This window comes from Coturnix japonica, chromosome 3 (genome assembly GCF_054131305.1).
Source record: "Coturnix japonica strain WE chromosome 3, WE-NBRP24, whole genome shotgun sequence".
Lineage (NCBI taxonomy): Eukaryota > Metazoa > Chordata > Aves > Galliformes > Phasianidae > Coturnix > Coturnix japonica.
The window spans coordinates 20,242,684-20,269,400 of record NC_140665.1 but is presented as its reverse complement, the minus strand read 5'-3'; the positions used below and the strand labels follow the sequence as shown (position 1 = coordinate 20,269,400).

Sequence of the window (26,717 nt, the reverse complement as noted above, 5' to 3'; positions counted from 1 at the left end):
AATGGTGTCTGACATGCAAGAGCATATCAAACAAAGGGGTGTGACTGAACTCCTCCACATGGAAAAAATGGCACCCCTTGACATTCATCAATGATGAATGACACCAAAGAGTGGATGTGAGCTCAGTGAAGATCACTTCCTTCAGCGAAGAAACACACACTGGGTGGTGTGTTTCGGCAATGGAAACAGTAACATGAAAGACAAGCCATGTTCCAGATGGCCATGCACAGCTGTCACATTTTGATCAACTCATCCAGATGAATCAGGAGATGATGACATAGAAACTACGTGTGCAGTTGAATATGTTTCAATGCATTGGAAATGATGGTGGCATCATTGGAATATCACAAAATAGAGGAGGCATTATCTTCTTTTCAAACTCTGTATGCTCTACCATGATTCCAAACAAATATCTATACTTATATTTTAACATTTTAGGACTGTAAGTACACAACTAACCGTGTACTCTACACGCAACTTAGCGCAAACATAATCTTACACATTCTACTGCATATCTTCTCTAAGACCACTAACTGAAGTAAATCAACCCATAATATATGTCTGCAGTTGAGAAAAAAGTTAAAACTTTTTTTTTTTTCTTAACATTGAACAATAAAAGAGAGCTAAAATTGAAATGAAAGAATAATAAAGATATAATGGGATATGATGGCACGAAGCAGTAATTTTTAATTTTTTGTTCTGTATGATCACTTCTTGCTCAATAATAAGCAATGTTTGGAGTCGAAATGTCACTTACATATCATTCTTTCATAAACAGCAGCCTGAATGGAGATTACCACTGTTTCATCTTTGAATGTGGTAGAAATAAAGTTACAACATCTGACTGTGAAAATTTCAGGTCAGAGCTATGTAAGCAGATGCTGTCAGGGACAAGTATCAAGCTACAAGAAAAGATGTTTGCAAATTCAATGTCTGTTTAAAGCAAGCAAAAATCATTCTATGTGAATAAGTAAATAAAATAACATTAAAACATTCTTGTATGTGTGTGTTAAGTAGATAACCAAATTAATGAGAGTTACATGGAAGTCATTATAGCACTGAAACCAATAATTATAGTAAAAAAGTAAAAGCTCTGTAATAAAATTCAGTAATGTCATTCTGTTCTGTAGCTGTATATATACACCTAACAGAGTTTTTTCCACAACTTTGTGCTTTGAATGTGATAGAATAGAGTGAAAGAAGGAGAAAAAAAATCCAAATACACATTATGAACTGTTCAAATTCAGACCACAGTAGACTCTACCATAAGAAGTTCACTTGAGTAGGATTCTTATATCTGGATTTCAGCTATTCTTCTCACTTAAATGTAAATACAGAAGCTCTTGAAGGGTTTCAGTAAAAAAAGACAGAGTAAAAAAGAGTAGCAGGATGAAAGAATAATTAAATTCCATGTTGATGTCATGTTATGCCACAAGGCATAGTCAACATAAGCTGAGCCTTTCTAAAATTTCCTGATTTAACATGAGGTGAGTTTTCTCCAAAGAAGTAAATAAAAAAAAGAAAAAGTGATTTCATTTTGTCCATCACAAAAGCTTAAATGAGATGTACCAAAAATACAGAAAATACAAGGTGAAAGAGAGGGAATCAAAAGGAGAAACTACCTTGGGTTCTGCAAATAGCATTATTATATAAACAAAAAACTGAGAGAGGACCAGGACCACAGCTGGCACTGTCACTAGTAACAAAGGTCAGTTGCAGTTTTTCCAGGACCACAATCTGTTGGACTGAATTAGCAAGAAAAAAGACCTAGAAGCCTTGAATTAGTAGGCAATCCTAGACTTGACAGTAGTTCGTGGTATACATTTACATTTCAAAAAATAGTTTAAATATCTGTTAATAAAAATAAAACTTGCTTTTTTCCCCAGTCCCTTCATTCATTCTGTTCTGTATCACTAGGCTGCCACTAATTTAATCTAATTCTTCCTTTCTATATATTTTTCCCCCCTCATGCTCTTTCTTCCTGCTTCTCTTCACTTATTTTTTCTTCTTTCCCTGTCTCCTGTTCCAATATCCCTCTGTTTAGACAGGAGATGAAAGAGGCTTCTTAAATGCTGAAGGCTTTCTAGTTAGCCTGACCAAGTTGAGAGAAGTGGCAGCAGATATGGACTCCTGTGCAGCAGGGCAAACAAGAGGGAGGATTTGTCAGGGAATGCTTTCACAGGACAAGAAGTTCACAGGACTTTTAAACTAGAAGAGAGTAGATTTAGATCAGAAATTAGGGAAAAAGTCTTCACTGTGAGGGTGATGAGAACTTGGAACAGGCTACTCGAGAAGCTACAGATGCCTCATGTTGCCTTGACCTAACACAGATGAAAAGAAGCTCCCTCTGATTGTAATGACCATGAACAATTAGCTCCAAGCAAACCATCTGGAAGCTGTGACTCTTATCCGTCCCCACCCCTCTTTTGTTTGTTTTTCAAATGAAATATGTAATGAATTTCAAGTTTTCAGTTCAGCTTTTACCTGAAGTCATTGCTCTAAGCCAACACACTTCATCTTTATGTTTGGTGAACAAAGCAAAAAAAAGCACAATGGTTTCCCACAGCAAAACAATGGCAACAAAGCTGCCATTATGTAGTTCATAATGCGTGTACATTAAAAATCAAAGTTTTGTATGTAGCATATTTTACTTAGTGAATGTAAGAAGATCAGCACAGCATTTTTGCAAGACAAACTTCTTTTGGATGCATTGTTACAAATCTTGTCTGTAGTTATGTGCTACATACATATGGGTACTTTTTCAATAAACTATCAGTCATCTTCATCCTAATAGGAGAAAATCTAAGAGTCCTTTGTCTCTCTCCTTATTTAGCCCATGCCAGCCATACTGTACAGTGACGAAGGAAAGCACTGTCTAGTTCATGTAGGAAGTAAAAGAGATCTCTTCTGTAGTAAATTCCAGAACTTCTTAATTATACAGACTTATTAATCTGCATCCCCAGTGTTATAAAGTGCTAGAACTTCATTAGAAAAATTAAGATGGAAAAATGAAGGCTCTACTTTGTAAATTTCCACTGGAAATTAGCTGGAAGAAGCAGAGGAATACTGGATCAAAAGAGGGTAATCATGCTTAACTGTGCCCTAGAGCACCCGCATGTATAATACGATTTGCACAGTAACTACCTCTCCTATTACTGCTTGTTTGGAGTATTCTGTGTTAATGGGGTTAGCTAATTTAGTAGTTTAACTTAAAAAGACTCTGCTGATTAATAAATGTTGCACACTGTGCTAGTAATTAAAATAAATGGAAGAGTTACAAATAGAAGTTGAATTGTTAAGAAAACATTATCTGAAAATATATGATAATCCCTGTTTATCATAATACAATAACAGTCCGGAAAATATGCAGATTGCTGAAGTTGCAAAGCATATGAAAAACTAAGCATAATTTGAACAAAGTTTTCAAATGTGTCATATCTACATGACACAAAACATAGTGGCCATTTTCACTGCAGCTATGTCAGAAATAGAGTGAAAGAACTTAAAAGCATAAAAATAAGATTTTTTAAAAATCTTAAAATTTTATCAAATAAGAGCAACTTGTTTTCTTATATTTTTATTACCTTTATTGCTGTGCACATTTTGACACTGATGCCTTCAAGTACATCTTTGAGCACATCACTGTGTAGCACAAAAGCACCTATGCTAGTTTTCAAAGAAAGTGTCTTGCTGAAAACAAGTGTGAGACACGGTGTGCAAACATTGCATTCTGCTGCACACAAGTGAATCCCTGTGTTCAGGACTGGTGTGGCTGCCTATAGTACAGCTCTGAGCACAGAGAGCCAGCAGTGAGGTGACTTGCCTGATGTCACACCAGCAGCCAACAATAAATCAGGAAGCCTCAACCTTGGTTATCACTGGCGTACCCTTATTCTATCACCACGCTGCAACTCATTCTGATGTATGCGGACTTCATAAAGATATTTAATAGTATCCTTTGGATCATGAGGCATATTATCTGAGACACATTTTGACAAAATTAATGAAAATAATTTACATTTCTGTTCTCCGGAAAATTAGGCCTGTACATTGCTGCACACGACAGAGTAAAGAACTTTTCATGCTCAGTGACCTAAATATGCTGGATCCGGCACTTGGTGTCTCAAACTAGACACTAGTTTATTAAGTGGTCATCCCAAAGGAGTCCAATTGTCATTCCTCTCCAAGTGGAGAGGGAAATCACTTCATTTGTATGAAAAATAGCACAATAAGGCAGTAACGACTTCAATTACGCACGAAAAGGGAATCATCCTTATTAGGTTAGATTGCCCAGTTGCTCTTTCAGTAAAAAATAGTAAAATCCAGCAGTTGCTGCAAGCATACACAAAATCTACGCATTTATTTGGCATTTGCACTGCTGCTGCCTACCTGAACCCCTCCCAAAGCCTTCTCAATTATTCCTGCATTTCTCAGAAGCAAGAAGTTTTTCAGACCTTGAAATGTTTAAAGACAAATGTATAAAGTGATTTCAGAGCTTTTTTTGTTTGTTTTAAACAAAACATGGTGGGAATTCTGTGTTGCCTGATATAACAGCTATAAAACACCAATATTCATTCTTGAAAAATACAGAACAAGGTCTCTGTTTCTTCTTATATGCAAACACAAGCTTTTCCACAAATATCACACAGTTCCTCTGCTCTTTCCCTCATTTTCTAAAATATAAGAATGATAAGCATAGGAAGCACAACCAGGAAGAAATACAGTCCCAAAGTACACAATTACATAGAAAGAGACAAGAAATTTGTCAATTCATAATAGACACTGCTGAGAAAAGGATTACTGTAGAATCTGAGTAACCCTTTGTTGACTCCTCCCTGGAGACCACCATACCACACAGCAGCTGCGGCATTACTAGTGAGTGTTAGTCCTGATGATGACCTGCAGCTCTGTCATCACCTTTTCAAGGTTACAGATGTGACCCTTGCGTGGTTGGTTGAATCTGAAGCACAAACTGAAATAATCACAGCCTGAAAATGTATAATCCACTATACATTTAGTGTGCATGAAGCTGAGAATTACTGCTTCTGCGCATTAAGGATGGCACTAAACGCTTCTTTACCCATAAGGTAAATAAAGACTGCTGATCAACTGATATCTGTCAAAGTTGGCATGTCCAGATTTGAACTGTACAAGTTTAAAACCTTAACGATTTACTTAGCAGAAAGAAAGAAAAATAAATATTTCAAGATAAGACTTCAAACTGGCCACATAATGACCTCAGAGGTAAATCTTATCAAATAAGGACTGGAGAACATATATTCATTCTCATAAGTGAAGGACTTAATTCCTCCTTATTTGGAATGAATAATCAAAATCTTCTCAGTGAAAAGAACACTTTAATTGAGTGATAAAGGTTAATTATTACTCAGTGTTTTCTAGCTTTCAGTAAGATAAGTTAAAAATAAGTTTTAAAAAAGTCAGTTCAAATCTACACTGAGATTTGAAAATTAAGGTGCTTTTCTTCAATCTGAATGACAACAAACGGGAAAGAACAGAAAGCTGAGGTACACTTTTAGTTTTAAAGTTTCCCTATTGTTTTTAGTATAAAAGGAATCAAAATCAATACTATGATTTATTTTTGCTAGTAAATAGAAAAAATTAGAACAAAAGTAGCTGAACAACGATATTTCTTTTTTAAGCTGAATCTCCTTCTAATATCACTGTTAATATTCAATTAGGGAAAATATGAGAAAAGATTTAATTATCAAATTTTAGAAGTGCAAATCCATTTTATTCGAGCATACTGAAGTTCCTGTCCTTAAGCTAACATGAGCAATATGAACCAGTGGATCATGGGCTGCTCACAAGGAAAAGGAATTCCTTTCTGTCTAGAATTCTGATATTTAAATATCAAAGGGTTGCTAAGAGCAGGAATTCAAGGGAGAAACATCATTTGTTTCTAGTTAACTACGAAGACAGAACAGGTGAGTTAATAGGCTTTATTATGATTGAACAAAAGTGTTCCATCACAATAAGAAGAGAGCTGGAATGATTTTTGCAATAGCCTTAAATCTTTTTGGATAGATTACATCAGTATTTGGGATTGTATGGAAAACGAGCTGGTTTCTCTCATGCGATTACAAATGCTATGTCTCAGAAAGACAAACTGCTTCAGAAGTTATTACAGTATTTTAAAATCATGTTCTAACGTGCATCATATGCTCCCTTCCCTTCCAAGTGAGTTTTGGTAGTCTACTTGAAGAGAATGCGAGTCTTATCAGAGTGCAACATTTCTCTTCCCATAGTCTGGAAAATGCTTGAATATGAGGACAGAAACAGTATGTGTTCCTCGGCAAAGTACGTATGGCAAAAAGGAATTTGTATTTGTTTGCTTATTTCCCATTAAGCCCATCTGTTGCATCACATAGTACTATTATGGCAAGATCTTCTATTGATTCATAGAGATGGAAGGTACAAGTCACACAGTTACAAGATAAGGTCTCTGCTCTGAAGAGTTTATAATCTAAGGACAAAGATTTAGAAGTACGTACAGAGAATATTTGCTAGTAAGCTGTCAGGTTTGACATTTCATTTTGCCTGGCATGAAAGGTTTCTGAAAGCAACAGAATAAAGAAAACATTCTCATAACAATATATGGAAAAAAAAAAACAAAAACAAACAACTTACTCATTCTCATGTATATATTTTCCCCATTCCTCCCTTTTCATTTCCTCTCTGGCCTTCTCTAGTGGTGAACTGAATGATGCTGCCACTCGCAAGGTTGGCTCCAAAGGCTTGTAGCGCTGCCGCAATACTTCATCAGTGTCTCGGAAAGGCCCCTGAAAGGTATAGGATAATGTGTTTTATTGTGGTGCCATAGTTCTTTTACTTGCTCCTTTTATTCATGACACATCACTGATGAAAGAGGGCAGAGTGCCTGGGAAGTGTAGCAAGACTTTTCTTCCAAAATAATTAAAGCAGTTCATTTTGATAGAGAGTTACAGATAACACAAAGGTTGACAAAATGCTTTAAAGCCCCATGGAGAGTTTGAGAAATGTGCAGTCTAGATTTATTTAGGTTCTAATAAATAATTATTATTTTAAAACAATACATTGTTAGAACTGATTAGGAGAGCTTATTTTTTTTCTTGGGAAAAAAAAAAAAATACCAGTGAAATAAAATCTGATATACAAGTATTAGCTTCATCTAAATTCTGCTTGGGCAGAAAATCTTTTCATAGGATAAATCATGTTTCACCTTAAAGAACATGCTCTTTTCAATTTTAACTATAAAAGTATGTGGAAGGGATCCTGATACGTGACTTAAAACATAATTCTTCTAATACAATTCAAACTAATGACCACTATAATGTAACTGCATAGTCACTTTTTGAAAAGTCTAATTCCACATTTATCTGGCTAGTTTCAAAAAAAATCCTAAAAGCTCCTATTTATTTTATGTGTGTGCATACATCTATATTATACACTCATGTATACGTACATACACAAAGTCTATATATAGAGAGAATATATATATGTATACATAGAGAACTTTCCTCCTCAGGTTACACTGCTTAATAAGTGATCATACCAGCATCTACCATTTAGCAGCACAGATAAACAGCAGGAGAAAGTCCTTTCCTGAACCATCAAAGTGACATATACCATATCTTCCTTTTAGTAATAACCATTGAGAACTTACCTAGAGTACAATTAGTGCTATATTATGCTCAGGACAATTTAGTGGCAACTCTGGATTTAGAAGTGTTACTAATTAATTTTTATTTTATTTTCACCATTGCTGATCCTGCAATGAACTAGCAAAACCTTTGGAAACTATGAGTAGACAAAGAATCCTAATCACAGTCTTTATTCTTTAAGATATTCTTCTTTAAATAGGTTATCACTAACAAGTCACAGCTGGAGTTACTGCAAGCACTGAGTGAAGACTGCGGGGCTAATAAAAAGAAATGATTCACGCCTCATTTATGTTCACTTATGTTTTACATTAATAGAAACCAATAATAGGAACCAGTTACCATAAAAGTCATGGACCGTAAATAACACAAATGGCAAATAAGTATCATCTAGTACTTTTCACAGCTGGACAGGAGGATTGCTATATTTGAAAGTACTTAATGGATTTTTACTTGAACTTTACTTTTTAAAGACACAGCATCATGATTTGGAGATATTTTTAAAGATCCTAGTAAGTAAGCAAGCATATTGCTTAAACTTATTGCAGACACTCTCTTGATTTCACTTTCTAAAAGTCTCCACAAAAAAAACATAAAAAAGAAAAAGTTCATTTAGCATGACTACAGTGAGTCTTTTAAAGCAGAATGAAAACTTCATTGCTTGTAAGCGAATAACCAATACTATAAAAGGTCATTACAACTGGGAAACAATATTCTAATAATACATTAAGTAACGATCAAGATATAAAATAAGTTTTAAATTGTTAATAAAATGATGATCAGTCTCTATTGTAAGATGTTTGCAGAGCTGGATATATGGAGAAAAGAGGAAAGAAACTCTTGTCAAGTAATATCAGAACAGATATGTTTGCTTTTGGAAAATATTCTTTTCGAATATTCTATTTCTTCTTCATTATAGAAAATGTACTCATATTTCACGAGTGTAAGGGCCAATTCAGATGTCCAAGGAAGCCTTTTTCTCTCTCTTCAGTTTCTTAGAACTTTTAACTCTTTTTCAATTCATAGTTCTAATGAAATTAGTAGAACACAGCTAATTTTTGTTGTTTTAAGCACATATAATTGTTATACAATATATCCAACCCTATTGGCAACACAGTTTCTAGATATCTGAATAAACAGTGGAGTAACAAGTGGCTCACCCTGCTTGTGACACACATGCATACAGGAAAAAGAAGCATGGTGCCAGAAGGTGCTATCAGAGAGAACTAGGACACAAGCATAGCTAGTAATTAAATTCCTTACTGTCACACTGGACAACTTTCAGGATGATGTATTCTGATGGGTTTTTATTTCCAGCTGTTTCATCAGCTCAAAACAGTGTCCTTTCTTTAGACAATACAACCCTAAATTGTCAAAGTGTTGTGCAGGGATTTAGCCGTGTGACTCCCATTAACATCAATAAGAGTCGCGCAGTTAAATCCATGTGCTGTGCTTTGAAAATTTGCCCCACAGTGTACATCCCAGGGTGCTGAAAGGATTAAAGTATTATATAGTAAATTCCCTCTTTGAGGTGCAGAAAATAAACAGGACTCTTCTGGTTTGTTCTGGAAGGCTGCATGTGTACTACTGCTGTGTGTACATCTGAACTTAGAAACATCTATAAAATATTCCACACCCAAACTGAAGCTTGTAAGATTCCTTATATACAACGAAGTGGTTTTGCAAGAGCGAGTTATCACTGTAAAAACTATGACTTCTCTCTATTTAAAAAGCACAACTCCTGTACCATTATCACCTATGCAAAATATTCCTCTTTTTCCTGAGAGACAATGCATTTGACAAGTCACATCCTGCTGAAGGAATGTCATAGCCCTTTGGTCCCAGAAGATAAGGCTATAATGTCATATATATCTGGTTTTGAACATACATTCAATTTCAAACTCCCTGATCACTAAACAGTTGGGTCATGCTTTGACTTGGATTTAATGTGAGTCAATTAGCTCATTATATGAGGAAGCTTAAACAGCCAAAGTGTGCGGACAAATGGAGGGAAGGACAAAAAAGGTGGAAAATTTATTTGAAGTTGATCCTTATTATTACAAGCAGAGTGGACCTCTGTGGGACTCACCTCTATTTCTGGCAGATCTGCACCTGTTCCTTGTTCTCTAACCCAATTACTTCTGCTTTCACATCCCATCACAGATACTGACTTGTCCTCCTCTGGACAAGTCAGATGCGAAACAAAGGTGAGAAAAGCCTCTTGAGTGTGTGTTAGCCTGTGTGACTGTGACAAATGCAACCAATATACCACATGTAAATTGTGGCAGATGGCATAGCCAAACAAAGTTTGAACCTATCTGGAACTCAGACTTAAGACTGTATTTGGACATAGCCATGTCAATTCAGAGGAGTTAAATACCAATAAAGATATATATTGTTAATGGCTCATTACTGTTGCTTAATTTTTTCAGTTAAATGGTAGCTCTGTTAAGGTCTTATTTAGAACCACTGTCTTTCTACAACATACAAACAAACAAACAAACCCATAGAATTCTGAAGAATTCCATTTTAGGGCCAGTTCGCAGAACTTAAATGCATACTAAGTTTGTGGATGACACTATATTGAGAGGAGCAGTTGAATACCTTGAGGGTAGAGAGGTTGTGCAGAGAGATCTTGACAAATTGGAGAGCTTGGCAATCACCAACAGATTGAAGCAAGTGCCAGATTCTGCACCTGGGATGGTGCAAATCTACATATATGCATAGACTCAGGGTTAGTAGGGTGGAAAGTAGTCCCACAGAAAGATAGCTGAGGATTCTGGTTGACAGCAAGTTGAACCTGAGCCAGCAGTGAGACCCAGAAGTCCAAAGGGCCAATTGTATCCTTAGGGTGCTCCAGATCCAGCACTGCTGTCAGGTGAGGGGAAGGATTGTCCCAATCTGCTCTGTGTTGTGCAGCCTCACCTCTATCACTGAGTGCAGGTCTGAGTGCCAAAATACAAGAAAGACATAAAACTATTAGAGAGCATCCAAAGGGGGGCTATGAAGGTGGTGAAGGATCTAGAGGGCAAGATATGAGAGGTCTCATGGCTTGTTCATCTCAGAGCAGAGGAGCTGAGGGGAGGCCTCACGGCAGCTGCAGCTCATCAAAAGGAGCAGAGGGGCAGAACTGAGCTCTGCTCCCTGTGACAGAGACAAGACCAGAGGGAACAGCATGGAACTGCATCGTGGAAGGGACAGATATGGATTAGGGGCAGGGACTGCCCCAGAGGCTGGTAGGCATAGAACAGGCTGCCCAAGGCGTCATCCAAGATGTGTACGAGAAGTTCTGAAGATATTACAGTCCTTCAAAGTCAAGTTGGCAATAAAGTTTTTGAGTGAGGTACATAAAACAAAAAAGTTATCTGACTGGGCAAACTGAAAACTTCTTCAGAACGGAAGACAAAATCAATTGTCTCAAAAGTAATTGTACCAGGAATGTCTTGGAAAGAGCTATATGTCTGAAAAAATATCCACTTTCCATCAAGTGAAGAACATACAGGTCTCAAAGGTCTATCTGCTGTGTATATGGGATGTATTTCCAGTGGGTTTAGGTAAGGTGGTAAAAGCTGTTTTGCCATTCTGTAGTACATTTACTCCGGTGCATTATCTTGGAGATCTCAATTACTTAAAAGAGACGGGAAAAAGTTATGTGCAACACACACTGACATCAACAGAAAATGAAATTGAGACCATGACAGTTAAGAAAGGGAGCAGAGCAGCCTGATGACTGATACAGAACAATGTGTAGAAACTTTTGTAATTAAAGGTGACACACAGCTAGTGGACGCAAAAGAGCAGGAACTACTCCATACTGAGAGGATATCTTTTCACCTCCATATGGAAAATAAGGTTAAAAAAAAAAAAAAAAAAAAAAAAAAAAAGTAGGCAGTTATTTCAACTGACTAATTTGTCGTACTACCTTTAATTTTCCCTAACTTTTTGGAACCTAAAAATTTTACATCTGATGAATCAAGATGATACTCAGTTATAACAGATCTCTGACTCTCAGACATGACTTTTTTTTTTTTTTTCTACAAAGAAAAGACTAGAGAATCACATTTCCTTGTTTTTACATAACATATACTTTTCTTTAAGACAGATTGTTTCAAAGACTTATATCCTGAATGCAAGCATGAGTTCTATAAATGAAAAGAATCCATAAAATATTTAAACAAAAGCTGCCAAACAGATACTGAAAAATGTTACCTGAGGTTTCTGTCTGCCAATAGGTGGCAGAGGCTTTCCTGTGGGGAAAGTTGGAGGTCTTTTACAAGTTGGCCAGTCATACAAATCATATGTGAAGGGACTCTTTACTCGCTGCTGGCTGTGGCTGAAAGGCTTTGACTGCTGGAGCAGCAGTTCCATTGGATCCGGGGATTTTCTGAACGGCGAATTGTATATGCCTGGAATCTGAATAGAAGATGAGGTTACTTTAGACTTCAACTTACAGTTCTCTTCACAGAAATGTTTAAACAGGATAATGTAATGTATAATCTGTGTTTCAGCCCTTTGAATGCATGTAACTTTCATTTTTTACAAGCAAGAAATACACAGATGATCTTCATGCATCTGAAATTGAACCCTATGTACAACAGAATACTTGCAATATTCTTAATACTTTTAAGGTTGTTTTAAAACTCAGCTGTTGTTGTTGTTGTTATTATTATATTTATTTGCTAAGAAGTACTGAATAAACAGAATAAAAAAGACACCATTTTAGAGATGTGGGGAAAAGTAAGTAAAAAAGTATATGTTCCCAACCTTGCTTTTCTTAAGCCTCCTCCTGAACTACATACATCTTGGAGCTGAAAGAACTGAACAATCCCTATTAGCTCTACTGCATTTTTCATTAGCAGATCCTACTGGGAAATCACAATTCCTTGTCTCAAAAAAGTTAAGTATGGCTAATTTTCACCTTACTTAAAGGACAAAAATAATCAAAGTTGGTAGCTTATCCAAAATATTTTTATTAAATTTTAAGGGCTATAAGCTCAAATTCTGTAAGTGTTCTGGACCTGACCATATATTTTTGTTCCATGTTATACATTTTCTTCTTTGTGTGAATTATCCTACTATATTATCAGTGTAACTGTGTGATGGTAAAAAGGACATGAATAGAGATAAGTGGTAGATACATACTCATGTCAAGCAACTACTGGTTGTTCCTTCAGCTCATCAGGTTACCAAACTAAATTATAGAGGTCCATGCTTCAAATACCTGGCAAGCAGGATTAATCTGTGTGATTGTGACTGACTGCAAAATAGAAGTCCATGTCTTATTCTGGGCTGTAAGAAATCCATTGCTTCTATATTTAATTTTTGGAGAAGTAAGTATTAATAGCCATATGAGTATAATGGCGTTCTGAAACTGTATTTCATAATCTATATTGTGATACTATGCATGTTCTTGACATTTCTTTGTTCAAACATTTCACAGTAATGTGTATTTCATACAGTGTTCAAACACTGAAATGTAACTGTCTCAAGGTGCACAAATTGGATTGACTTTTAGCACTTTTAATGGCTCCTAAATTAGCCATAATAAGTTTGGGAACCCACTGATTCAGTGACGTTTGGATTATTATTGCTGAAAAGTTGCCTTAAATAAGAGTCATATTTCATTGCTCTGTTTTCACATATTATCAGGTTAAAAATACAAACAGTGTAACAAATATGCAAACAGACTTGGATTTTTAGAGAGGCACACTTGCGAGGTCAGCTGGACATATTGCAAGATGTTGAGCCTTCTATTGCTGAAACTCTACATAAGATCTGGGTCAAAATTAATTATGAAATGCATTTTAACTAATGATTTTACAAGCAATCCTGTTAATTACTTTACATTTTAATTATATGCGTTCAAGTATTCAAACAGACAGATAGCAGAGCAATCAGCAGAGTTTGTATCTAGATAGATAAAATTAATGCAAATTTACTCTAAAATCCCCAAGGTTTGTGTGTAGGTTTTAAGCCTAGATTTAAAATTAGAAAAGTTTGGTAGGAGATGTGTTTGATTCTATTTTCTAGTTCAAACCAATCTCTGGTAAAATTGCTTCCATTAATTTTAAAATATCTTTATAAATCAGAGTCATTTGTGCCATTCCTTGTGTATGTGAGGTGTACTGTAGATTGCCCTTTTCACTCTACACTCTGCAGAGAGATGGCAGTATGCAGAAATATAAGAATCTGAAGGATCAAAGCCCTTGGCATTTAATAGAACTTCTCAAGACAATTACCATAAGATAAAAACTTGAACTTCATCTTTTCCCTCATTTAATGCAATATCCTCTGAACTAAAAAACTACTGCAGTTAGTACCGCTTTTTTAATGGCAGAAAAATATCATTAAATACTAACTAATATTTTGATTTCAATGTTTTCTTCACTTTTAGTCCACAAGAATATATTTTACCCTCCCAAATATTATGATAGGTTTCAGAAAGTATCATCTCTTCTGTAGGGAGTATGACATTTTTCTGTACTCATGTTCTTCACAACTCAGAAAGTCCTCTGTCAAAGCCAGATTTCTGGGACTTCATTTCCAGGAACAATTTTCCAAAGTGACAAACACTATGGGGAAATTTGTGCTACTGTTAAAAAACCTGCAGCTGAGTTATTTGCAGTACTGTCATGCTAACTTCCAACTCAATAAGACCAAGGTAATCTCAGGAGACGACTCTGCTAATAGCTTCTTGCTGACCTCCTTGCATCAGCCTCTTCTACTGAATGGTGGCCCAGTGGTGAATATGGCAAATGAGGTGTGAAAGCACAGATTTTTTATTTATTTTTATAAGACTATGGTTCTCACCCGTCAGAGGAAAAAAAGAAAAAAGGGGGGGGGGAAAGGAGGAGGGAGAGAAATGAGTTATACAATAGATATATTTTTCCCCTAGAATTCTCAGCCTCAGACCTTCCATCATGGAAACCCAAGCATGACCTGGAATATTAATTGTGTCAGGTCAAGCATACTGGCAAATGTACCATTTGTTACCCAGTCATCCTTAGCATTACATTAATATTTTGAATGATTTTGAATTTCTAACACTCTATCATTTAGTTTCTCCCAAATATTTTCTTACATTTGTAATTAACGTTGGCATACTATATACCTATATATATAGTATATATATATGCATATATATATATACTAGAAAAAATAATGTATATGTTTTTTATATTCTGTATCATTTACATTTCTAATACTAAACTTAATATATGCCATAAAATGACCTTCTTTTTTGTCTCTATCTCTTTATCATTATCAAAACAGAAAAGTGTAATTGATATGTTTCCCCAGAATATAACAAAGAAATTATTTAGGAGACTGACTTGAAAACAAAACTATGCAGCAAAAGAAACAAAGTGCGAGGAGGAAGGGGGAGAAAGAGAAAAGGCAGAAGTAGAAAGGAAAAGGCAGGATGGTGTTGATTATGCTAGAGAGTTCCTCAGAAAAGATCAGTGGTCATGAATGGTATATTAAAATAAATAAAATGTAAATAAAATGTGAACAAAGATGTTGCAGTTTTACTTATGAATTAAAATATATCTCATTTCTTGACTTCAAGTAATTAAATTTACATCCACTATTCCAAACAAGACATGTCCTAGAAGATACAGTGAAGAAACGACTTTGCAAATTATTATATACATGAAAAATTACACCAATGAAGATGAGCTGAAGAGAAACTGCAAGGATGAAGTCAGTAGAAACTGTATCCTCATATATTAAAAATACATTTTACTGTAATTCAACTCAACTACAATATAGGTATGTTTTAATTTATTTTTCATATCAACTCAGAAATTCTGAAATAACATATATCATGAATATAAATGCTTCTATTAACAGCTATATGCAAAACAAACAAACAAACAAACAAAAAAACTTAGACAGAGGTGGTCTTTGTAAGAAATTGTCACAATGAGACCATGAATAAGGCTCTACTTTCTAATTCTGTTCTTTTAATAATGTCTTAAATAATTCCTTCTTCAAAATGCATGTAAGGAGACAGAAGAGAATTCAGCAAAATAGGGACTAAATTCAAAAACCTTTTTTTCTCCACTGTAATTTGTAAAAAAACTAAGCAAGCTGAGAGAGGAGGTAAGAGATCTTTAAAAGCCATAAAAGTAAAAGCATGAAGGAGAGCTGTGAATGAAATATTTGCTAGAGAAGGGATTGCTGAATCAACACTGACCAGTGCACTTCATCATAATTATCAGGACATACTACTGCCAGGGGATTTATAAAAATCCCACTCAGCAAATAATTGCCCTGCTGTTAGGAGATAGTCGGAGTGTTAACACACTGTCACAGTCCAGCGTTTAGTAAGATATTCAACATTCAATTACTCTTGCTGAGAACTAAAAGGAAACATGATCGTTTCTCAGCTACTGCAGTTATGCTTCCACATGAATTCCAGTGAACAATCTTGTTAATCCCCAGATATAGTTTCTCTGGGAGGTAAAAGAAATACCTTATAACATTAATGATTCACAAGAAAAACTCTTGCTTAAATGATGCTGCAGCCACATCTGTAAGGAAAAATAAATTTAAAACTACTAAATAAATAACTTATTACAGCCTATCAAAATATTCCATGCATTATGAAAATAGGATATCTCTAATGTGACATTTATTGGGTAAATATTCATCTATTAAAATTCTGTATAATAATAATAATCTAGCAACAAGTACAATGAAATGATGTGCACTAAATCAAATTTGAAACTTCAAATTATTTAAGACACATTACAGTGGCAGAACAGGAATAATCTGTTACTTTTAAACTAATATGAATATGTTTTTTTATGAGTGATTAATAAATATAGTGTGAACTTCATTGATATACTGGAAAAATATGATGGCCTGGTTCACCATCCTAATTCAAAATAAAATTTTCTTGCAATGGCTGCCAATAGAAAAACTGTCACCCAATTTTATCAATGACAGTTTAGTGCTCACCAAGATAATGCTACTTTTTAGGCCTGAACACACAAACTTCAAAAAAATAATAAACAATAAAGATATACTCTAAGGAATGCATTTTAAATGAAGTGGAAGACCTTGTCTGTTACTGTAGTTAAGGTATTTTAACTTTGAGATAGCCCTTTTATTCAAAGACAGAAGAATTCATAAATGAGTGATGAGGAGTGTATATTCTTTCAAGTGGAATTAATTACCTGTCTTCTGCTCAATATAAATACTGTTTAAACAGAGTAATAGAAGCATTAATTATTGTTATTCTGCCTTCAGATTTTAAGGCTAGGTTCAGTCCTTTTCATCTGTGAAATGTTTGTTTGATATCAAAACAATAATGCAATCACATTTTAAATTCACATTTAGGAGTAACTAGGCTGCAATTTTATAGACTATACAAAGAGGTGTCTAGGAAACATTCAAGTTTGGTACCCTGCTCACAGATCATAAAATCAACCACTAACCCTGCAGAGACACTGAGCTCAACTGCAGGAAATCAGAATGTTTTTCAAGTCTCCAAGCAGGTAAGTACTGCTTGGAGATTTACACAAAATGACTAAAGAAGAACAAAACCTTAGCTTAATGCATGGGTCAGTATGGCACAACATGCAGCACAGCCACACAGCAAATGCTGAGGAATCCAAAAATGTATCTGTCTTTCACTGCTTCACTCTCTGACTGAAGCTTGTTCCCTCAAATCTCTTTCATGTGCAGGTTGTTCATGACTTGACCAGATCAAGAATAATGACTTGAATGAGTGAGTGATGGCATGGGAAACAATGCTCATTATAAAGACACAAAATAGTGACACAACGTTCAAAGTTTTGTTATTGACTTCTCAATTGACTTCTAATTGATTTCAAAACAAGCAGAAATAGTTTTTAGCTCGATTACTGACTTTATTTTAAAAATAGGAATGGGAAGTTCCATTAGAATTCTCACTTGTTCTTTAAGAGCTGTTGTGAGTATGGGATCACATATGAATTCTAGGAACCTCTGAAATAAGCCTGCTTCTACAAACACCCTGTGAAAATGTGAATTTAAGAGATTAGTCTGTAGAATAACCCCTGAAGGTGGTTACACATTCTACATCTCATTAACTGCGTGTGAAAACACAGTATGTATTTTCTTGATGCCCAGGAATATATTGTAAGCTAACATTATTTACACTTGTGAGAAGTTTTCCAGAACCCTAAAATACTTATTTAAATGTGTGATACTATTCATGTTTTTACAATGAAAATTTCATCTACCCTCATTTTTACAACAGAATAAGTTAGCTTTGTGTAAAAAAAACAAAAACAAAACAAAAAAAACAAAACAAAAAAACCCACCCTCTTAACAGAAAGCCATAGAAACCATGTGTAAATTTATTTTGATTAAGAAAAAATGCTTGAGAATTCATTCACTTCTCCTAAAAAAAGACAAATACAGAACAAAATCATGTAATATTTAATTGTTTTTCCATTGTTCCCTGTGTCTGTTGCATTGTGCATACATGTGAACTTTCCCTCACTGACAGATTTGTTGTAGCAAACCTATAGGATTAGACAATGACTAAAAACTCAAAAAGTGGTAGTTTTTAGTTTTATAGTTTAAAGAAAGCAGCCCTCAACAAGACCAGTAAAGTATTAAGTGAAGACTTAATGAATGTTCATATATAGTAAAGAACTGGTTAGATTAGCATACGTATTAAAGGGTGATGCAATAACAAACAAGCAAGCAAGCAAACAAAAAAGCCCATGAGATTTTCTTAAAAGACAGTTGAAACAGAAAAATTAAAAGCAAATAAAACATGCAAAATAAAGGCAAAACCAATATCAGAGATATATGCAGTTCTCCTGATGCCCACCGCAGGAAAAGACTTTTTGGAAAGACTTCCCAAACTAACAGTATATATTAGATACTAAATAATAGCATTGAATATTGAATAAACTGTGCAAGTTAATGAAATAACTTTACCACTATGCTATTAACTTGCCTAAGAGCTAAAAAACAAAAGACTTGGTGTGTACATCATTCATCTTGAAGTCTCATTAAAGCAAGGATACCATCAGTGCTACTTCTTAATCAACAAGAAGGTTTGCTGTTGAGAAATGTACAGCATTTTATCTTCATGACTTCTCCCATGCCTTTCCTGACCTTCCTTCTTCTTATGCACTCATCTCTATTTAGCATATTACAGTTTCAAAAATTACCTCCGTAAGACCACACATCACATCAAACTTGTATAAACACCAGCTGGGTTACTACATAGCAGGCAAATTTATCCCACTAACAACTTCAGAAACATCCAGTCTATGCAAGTGTGTGTAAATGTGGCTTCATATGTGAGCGACTTACTTCATATTTGTACTATTTGGTAATTTCTTTGCAATATAGATTCTTTCTTAAAAGTGTGTAGCACATCATACACAAAGCCCACATTCAATATGTAACTCCCTGAGTTTTCTGACCCTGCAGCAATCCAACCCTTTTGCCAACTCAATTGAGAATAAAACACAAAATGTGGTCATGTTCTTTCTAAGATCTCAGCATGTACACTTTTGATAGATCACACAGCTTGTCCTTTAAACTCTGCCATTAATCCTATCCACGGGAATAGAGGAAGGATTTTTTATTTTTATTTTTTAATTTTTTTTTTCTAGAAAAAAACACAGAAACATAGGTTATGCAATTCAGATTCTGAAAAACATGTGTCTGTATGGACAAATCTTTAAACAACAGACTTGCAAGACTTGGCATAGGATCAGTCCCAAAAAAACTCCATCTTTACATCTCACTGTAACTTTCTTCTAGCAACAGATTATCTGTTAGTGTAAAATCTTTCCCATTTCTTTGGACATAAAATAACAGGCAAATTTTCTTGCTGGCATTAAATAGAAGGTATAAAACTAAAATGATTTTATAAGAAGCAGCCTCTAGAAAATTAGTGTGCAATACTGTTGTGCAACACGGTTAAAATGAATCATTTTTCCCAATTTTAATTTCATCCTTTCACTCTAAAAAATAGAATGAAAATGTCTCATTTCTAGGGAATGTAAGAAACAGAGAAATGCTTCTGGAAACACGTTCACTTGAAAAAGACATACTTCCTCTCTCTTATGCGATGATTACCACTTTCTGGAGAAAAGGAAAGGCTGATTGAAAAGGATATCAGCAAAAATGAAAAATATGCAGAAGTTGGGTTGTAAACTGCCACTTAATGGCTATGGAAGAGTGAATATAGGGTAAATTCTCAAGATGCCCTTTAGCTTTCAGCACTTTTCTTCTTTTTGCATCACCACAATACCGGGTTGAGTAGCAGAATTTTGGTCCTGAGTGCTCCCAGGATGAGTAATCCAAAAGAGCAAGAGCTGTGCTCAAATTCTAAATAAACTAAACATTTTTGATTGTCTGCAGAAATAATTCAAACTTTATTTTTTGGAGTTCAGAATCAGCAGAATTAACCTTTTAGATGAAAATAGGTTTTGTTCAGGTACAGTGCCTTCCAGAACCACAAGCAGATCAATTACTGGCCACTTCTAGTTTACCCTACTCTGTGTTTTGACAGAAACATTAAACAGCATTAACTGAGATTCCTTACATGCAAAGTGAGATTGTAGGTGAGTATAGTTTCCCTTGAATTATTTTCCTCTACTGAATACCTGTGAATAGAAAGAAACATCTGGCTTCCCAAACAGAAGTGAATATGTGAAGAAGACTTTAGGATCAAATATACTTGTCAGAAATACTATACGAAGAGTTTAAAGTAAATTGAGAATCCTTTAGAAATAGTATCTTATAAAAACAGAACACTGTAGCACAAAGTGCTTTACAGAGTAATGCTATTTGAAATGTATCTTCAAGTCTGTCTGAGAGCTAGAAAAACACACTGTTCCCTCTTTAATTTAAATGGGATTTTTTTTTTATGGTACAAGCTTTGGAAAGCAGTAAGAAGCATCTGACTTCTTGGCAGAGAAGCGATGAGTGGATATTAATCATTTATGGATAGGTGAAGATGTTCAGTGATTGGGGCACTTCCGTTAAAAAAATAAATAAACATTTTAGTTCAACTTCAGGATGTACTAGTGCTTATAATTAACGGTAATTTCATTCTCTGAATCTTTTAGAGACAGGATAATAAAAGTACAACAGTAAAGAGGAAAGAAATAAAATGGAAAAGGTAAGAGCTAATTCATTCTTCATGCTAGTGCAGTCCTTGGCCTTTCCTGAACAGACACAGCCAGTAGTAACAAATTATGTATAATAATTTTTGATCTGGACTGTTCAGTCAGGACTAAGCTAAAATGACCGAACTTGCAGTCTTGTCTCTTAAACTGTGCATTTGAAGATCAAAGGGCAATGCTCTATCTGAATCCTTATCTTTATAAGAATAAAACTGCCAGGTGTACAGATATAGAGTGAGTGTGGAAAAGTTTCATTTAAAATAACACTTATCCTGTTTTTGGTAGTTAATAAATGAAATTTCATAGATTGTTTTTACTGTTTAACAACAACAGTCTATGCTGTGAAATTAGCATGCTGCTAAACAAATATTGCAGAGAGAATGAGTCAATTTGGTCTTCAAAGCAAGCACAGTTCATGGGCTAGTTGATGTTGTGGGCTTACACTCATTCTGTTCAAGCAATTCCTTCTCTTAATATTTGAGAGAGACAGAAACCGGAGGAAAAAAAACTAAAGTGTAAAGCGGTATCTACAGTAGTGCTAGCAGCAGCTGACATGCTTGTTCTTACCCAGGATCAGATTTACTTCAGCACTGTTGCTTGCTCCACCAAGTGATATTTAAACAATCCTTCTCAGTATTCTAGCTTAACACTGCTTATTTGGATTTGATCTATCATACATTCCAATCACCATTGAAAGGCAAAGATTAAAATTTGCAAAATTTGATGGAAGGCTGCAAATACCAACTATAGGAATCACTCAACCATACTTAACAAGTGTGGACTCTTCATACTCACTTTGTTACAAAGTGCCATTAATTTATTTAGTAATTCTTGTCCATCTTTCAGTAACTTTACAGTTTGTCAGCCCTTTGCAAAGGACAGCCCCTTCTACAAATGTCCACACTGCTGTTATGACAAAGAGCAGAAGTAAGAAACTATTCAATTACAGAGCGTTTAGTGAATACAATGACAGGAATTACAGGGATAGAGATGGATGATATATATAGATCAACAGATCTATGATAGATATTAAATAATAACCTTAAAGATCTTTCTCATTTATTACTGACAACTGAAAAAACAGATTATGACCACCATAATGGAAACATTGCACTGTGATTATGGACCCATAATATCTTAATTATTTCAAGTTCGACATCTGAAAAAGAACTTCTAATTCATTCATAATATGACTGATAAAAATAATGGGAAAAAAAATAGCAAATGGTCTGCATTGTTATTTCTGCTATATTTTCAGTAATAGATGCCAAGAAATATTCTGAACAAAGGCAAAGCCTTGTTAAATATGCACTGCAATTTTTATTATATTCATCATGAAGTCAGAATTTATCCCACTGTTTAGGTAAAAACAAAAAAGGACAACATTTTTACATATATAAAAATAAATTTTGAAATAGGGGATTTTATTTTTTAAATGGAATTTTAGTTGGAAGCCTTACAGTTGCTACCTCACAGACTTATTGCTGTATTTTTACACTAGAACCTCTTGCAAAAAGCGACCAGTAGGTGGAGCAGACAACATAATTTATCACCTGCTAACTTGACTGTTGTTTTTTTTTTCATAATTATAAGAATCATGTTGGAGAAATTTTCTTCAAAGGAAGATAATGTATGTCAGGCATTACTTGACTAGTTACTGAAACTACTGGCATATGTTAAAAGCTCAGTGTTTCATAACAATGAAGTTTTAGAGTTCACACTTTATTTCTCTAGACATTATGTGGCAACTAACAGTTTAAATCAAACATAATTTGCTTTCTTTGTTCAAGCCAACGCTTGCACCTCTAAAGAGAATTATATTTGTATTGCATAGATATTGCAGGTACTACAGACAGAAAAAGAAGAAAAAAAAGTTGCTGCTTTTCAGAAAAGCTAAAAAACATTTTTTCTGTTTTGAGGTTGGCAGAATATATTAAGAAAAAAAAAGTATTTTCCTTTGTTCATCTTCCTTTTCTTTAAGCTTCTTTGCTAAAATAATTCTTTAATCCAAATGAATAGGTTATGTGTATTAAAATGTTTGTGTAAGTGCAATGTATTTGTACAAGTAGAATTGGGAAATAGACATGTTTTATTAGATTTTCATGTCAAAATACACTCCGTTAATCATGTCCAAAACATAAACTGCAAAACATAGTATAATAGCATTCATTTTTTACAATCCAACTATTTCCCTGAATGTCACTGGTTTGTGTTGATGGAAATCAGTAGGCGAAAGAAAAATTAAATATACCCTATGTTGATGTAATGCAGATAAAACAGTTTAAATGTAGGCATGCCTTCCCAACATTTTTAGGTTGATCAAACTTCCTGTGCCTGAGATTAAAGTGTTCACACCCTTATTCTGTTCATATTTTGAGCTTACTAGAAGCTGTATAATTGTATTAATTCTACAGCTAATATACCATGGCTCGCAACAAGACCAATTAGATTAGGTTCAGCCCCATGTTATAGCTCTAGATTGGCTTGGAAAGCAATCAAGGCAACCTCAGATCTGTCTATATAAGGCTATGTGTATATTGTTGCTCCCAGAAACAAAAAATAATTTATATAATAATGTGTAGATAATTCACAGTGCAATCTCCATTTCTTTTTTTTTTTTCTTTCTTTTTTTTCTTTAGAATGGAAACAGTTTATGAAAGAAATAAATACTTGAATAGGAAGATAATACCAGGAAAAAAAAAAGTTGACTTTATCATAAGCCATGCTTATGATTGATTGATAGAAAGACAACCCTGTACATTTACAACACCAGCATTTTTAGGATTTACTTTTTGAAATGTGAAATAATGCTACCAATTAAAAATTTGCACAGCCTTACATACACACATATATATTTTTAATCAGTGCAATAAGATTATATCTGTGAAATGCAAATTCGGAATTCAAAACAGGATTCACAGTCTTTAAAGACAGAAGGGATCACTGTATTATCTGCTACACTGTGTAGACCTACATGCTTATTTCCCTGTTTAACCTGTAACATATTTCTGAGTTAGTTCTGTGGGCTTCAGTTTGTACAAAGAGGAACTTGACATATCTTTCTTTACTGACAGTTCCTTTCTGACAATAAGTAAACACACTTTTTTTTCTCCGTGCTTGCAATAAAACAAAGATTGACAATATATGGGACATAATAAAAACTATTATTCCAAATACAGATTTTGTAATGCTGCCCATTTAACTTGCTTGAGTATCTGTAGTCTTGAGACCTGCTGTGGCTCAGCTCCATCATTACAAAAACTTCAGCAGATCAACCGCACTCATTGGGCTTTAGTTAAAATACTTTAAAATAAATCCATTTTATCAGCCTCCTCTTTTCATGTGCTATGTCCCCAGATTACAAAATATATCATTTTCTTTACTCACTTAAAGAGTTGACTTTTGCTGCCTGGTTATACTGAGACAATGAACAGACCTTGCTCAGTAATACAGCTAACTATCCTTTGAAGACAGAAAGAAGCAGCTGTAGTCGGGTCAGAAGAGCAAGGATACTGAGAGCAAATTGCCAGACACAAAGCATGAAAACAGTAAGATCTGAAGCAAAATCATTTGCACTGTAGCTTAGGAAGGTATTAAATTTTATGATTATGAGGAACTATTAAATACAGTTTGATGATAATAAATTGATGATTGCTGTTCTTCAAGGTGTTTCCTTGATTTTCATTCATTCATGTTTCAAAATACCATCTTAGAAAGATATTTCTTTAAGTAAAGTTCTGTGATAAAGGAAAAAATCCTGTAGTCATCTTTGCAAGGAAAATCAAGTATATTCTTGTTCTGAAACATTCTGAAAATTAAATACTACATAATTCTGTGAAATCAAAACCCAAATTCATCAGATCATAATTAGTGCTTCCCACTACCAGAAGTCCTCCAGGTGGAGGGCTAAAATAAGGCCCTTCTTGCCATTCCTTAGATAAGTGTCACAGTTTGCTAAGACAGTATCAGAAGTGAAATAAGTTTACTAAAATCTTTTTAGACAGCAAGCCTCTTAATTGTCAATAACAATCCATTTTTTTTTCCCCAGATAAATGCATTAATGTCTACCTAATTGTTTTAAATAAGTTTCTCCAACAGAAATATAGTATAGAGCAAAAGAAAAACAATGCACAGATAACTGTTAATATTCTAGCTTTACATCTGAAGAAATTAATTACTGTGAATTAATTTTAGTTACTAACTCCTTCAGAAAAAAAAATCAATCAGGATTTTTTCTGTTGTCGTTCAATAGCATTTTTATTGTGCTTTTTTTTTCCTTGCAAATAAAATTACTCACATTTTATTGGAAATTTGATTTTTGTTTTTGTAACTGATATCCAGTCAATGCATATAGATTTTAATTAATGTTTAGATTACAAATGATACCCAAACAGAAGAATTTTTTTGTTTTGTTTTGTTTTGCCACTAAGTGGCATGGTATTTTTCTTGCTTTCCTTAGGATTAGCACTTCTTCCACACAGATAATCAATATGAATAAATAACCAATCAGATAAATAAAGTAAGAAATGAGTAAGAATCAAGAAAAAGAAGCATTTAGTTTATGTCAACATATCCCAGCTGTCTGCTGTTCCTTATTCAAATGAAGTAAACCCAATCACTAAGCTCTTACGGTTTATGTGAAAGTTCACAAAAGAGCACTAACAAAAGGCAAAAGCACAAGCATTACCAATCATACTCATTTTATCTAAGACAAATCTATGGCTATGCTGTCTGCAAAGCAGCACACATAAGAAAGCTTGAAAAATATATCACTTCTATCAATACAAAACAAATTAATCAGTAAATATTTAAAATTTATGAGGCATTTCTATGTAAAAACAATTATGCTAAATAAGCTGATTCAGGCAGTTCTAGGAAAAGCTTTTACTGAAAAACTGCGTTTACAATCTGCCTTAAAAACAAAGAGAAGACCAAACCAGTCCCAGCATTAGCTCAATTTTAAAAAGGGGAAAAAATGAAATCCCTCCTCAGCTTAATAACTTGTTAGTTCTTGACAAGTGCAACAACACAACAATAAGCCAGTCAAAATGAGTTTTTAAAGCGAGGTTATGCCCTTCGTGTTGTGTTATCACAGTGGCAGATCAAACTGCTGACTTGGACTCTTTCTGCCAGCAGTGCTGATGCTGCCTCTATGAAGCTGCTGTCGTGGAATAGTCATGGTACCTGCTCTTGCCTATAGAAAAGCACTAAATTGAACTCGAAGTAGTGTCTTTGTGATATCTTTTCAACAAGTCATGTCCCATTCAGCCTGCTAGTTTATCTCTGTCAGGCTGGGGGCCCAAGTGGTTTGCATGAGCTGTCAGGAACAGGTATACCAACCTGCACTGTGCTAAGGAGGTAATGCATCTTTCGGGCTTTGTATTTCTTTTCCTTTTCTTTCTTCTCTAGGTCTTTCTTCTTCTTTTCCATTTCATTCATTTCTGCATACTCTTGGAGTTCGTTCCTATGATAAAATAAATCTATCAATCACGCGGTTACAGTAAAAGACCTAGTAATGTTTCATTTTACTTTAACCCTTTTATAGTCTCACGGTGTTTTGCTGTTAACTATTAGCAGTATACTGAAACACTGGAATAGAAAATTACAGTTCATCGAGTTCCACAGCAGCAGGACTCTACATGGAAACAGTTCTGAAGAAATAGGATTAAAATGCCAAAACCAGTGTATTAGTTCATATTGTATTGTTTAGTAATTACTTTGAAGAATGCATAAATCCCCATTTTAATAGTTTGACAAACTAAAACTTATATTTTGTTGTCTTCTACAATAATTTTTGACTTTTTTTTTTTCATAAATAGAATTGATTTTAATTTAGTAAGGTTCCTTCAATCTCAAAATAGAAGCTGTTCGCTTATGTTCTGAATAGTGCTTTGTGACATCTCCTTCTGAT

General features: G+C 34.5%; 1 protein-coding gene across 2 annotated transcripts in view; it reads right to left on the bottom strand.

The window, feature by feature from the left end:
• SPATA17 (spermatogenesis associated 17) overlaps nt 1-26,717 on the bottom strand; it is an 81,401-nt gene that overhangs the window by 21,892 nt on the left and 32,792 nt on the right. For both annotated transcript variants that reach the window (XM_015857265.3, XM_085542948.1), the window contains 3 exons: nt 26,147-26,270; nt 11,868-12,071; nt 6,649-6,800 (listed from right to left, as the gene is read on the bottom strand). In XM_015857265.3, the coding sequence (XP_015712751.2) occupies nt 6,649-6,800; nt 11,868-12,071; nt 26,147-26,270 (480 nt within the window). The remainder of the gene's footprint in view (nt 1-6,648; nt 6,801-11,867; nt 12,072-26,146; nt 26,271-26,717) is intronic.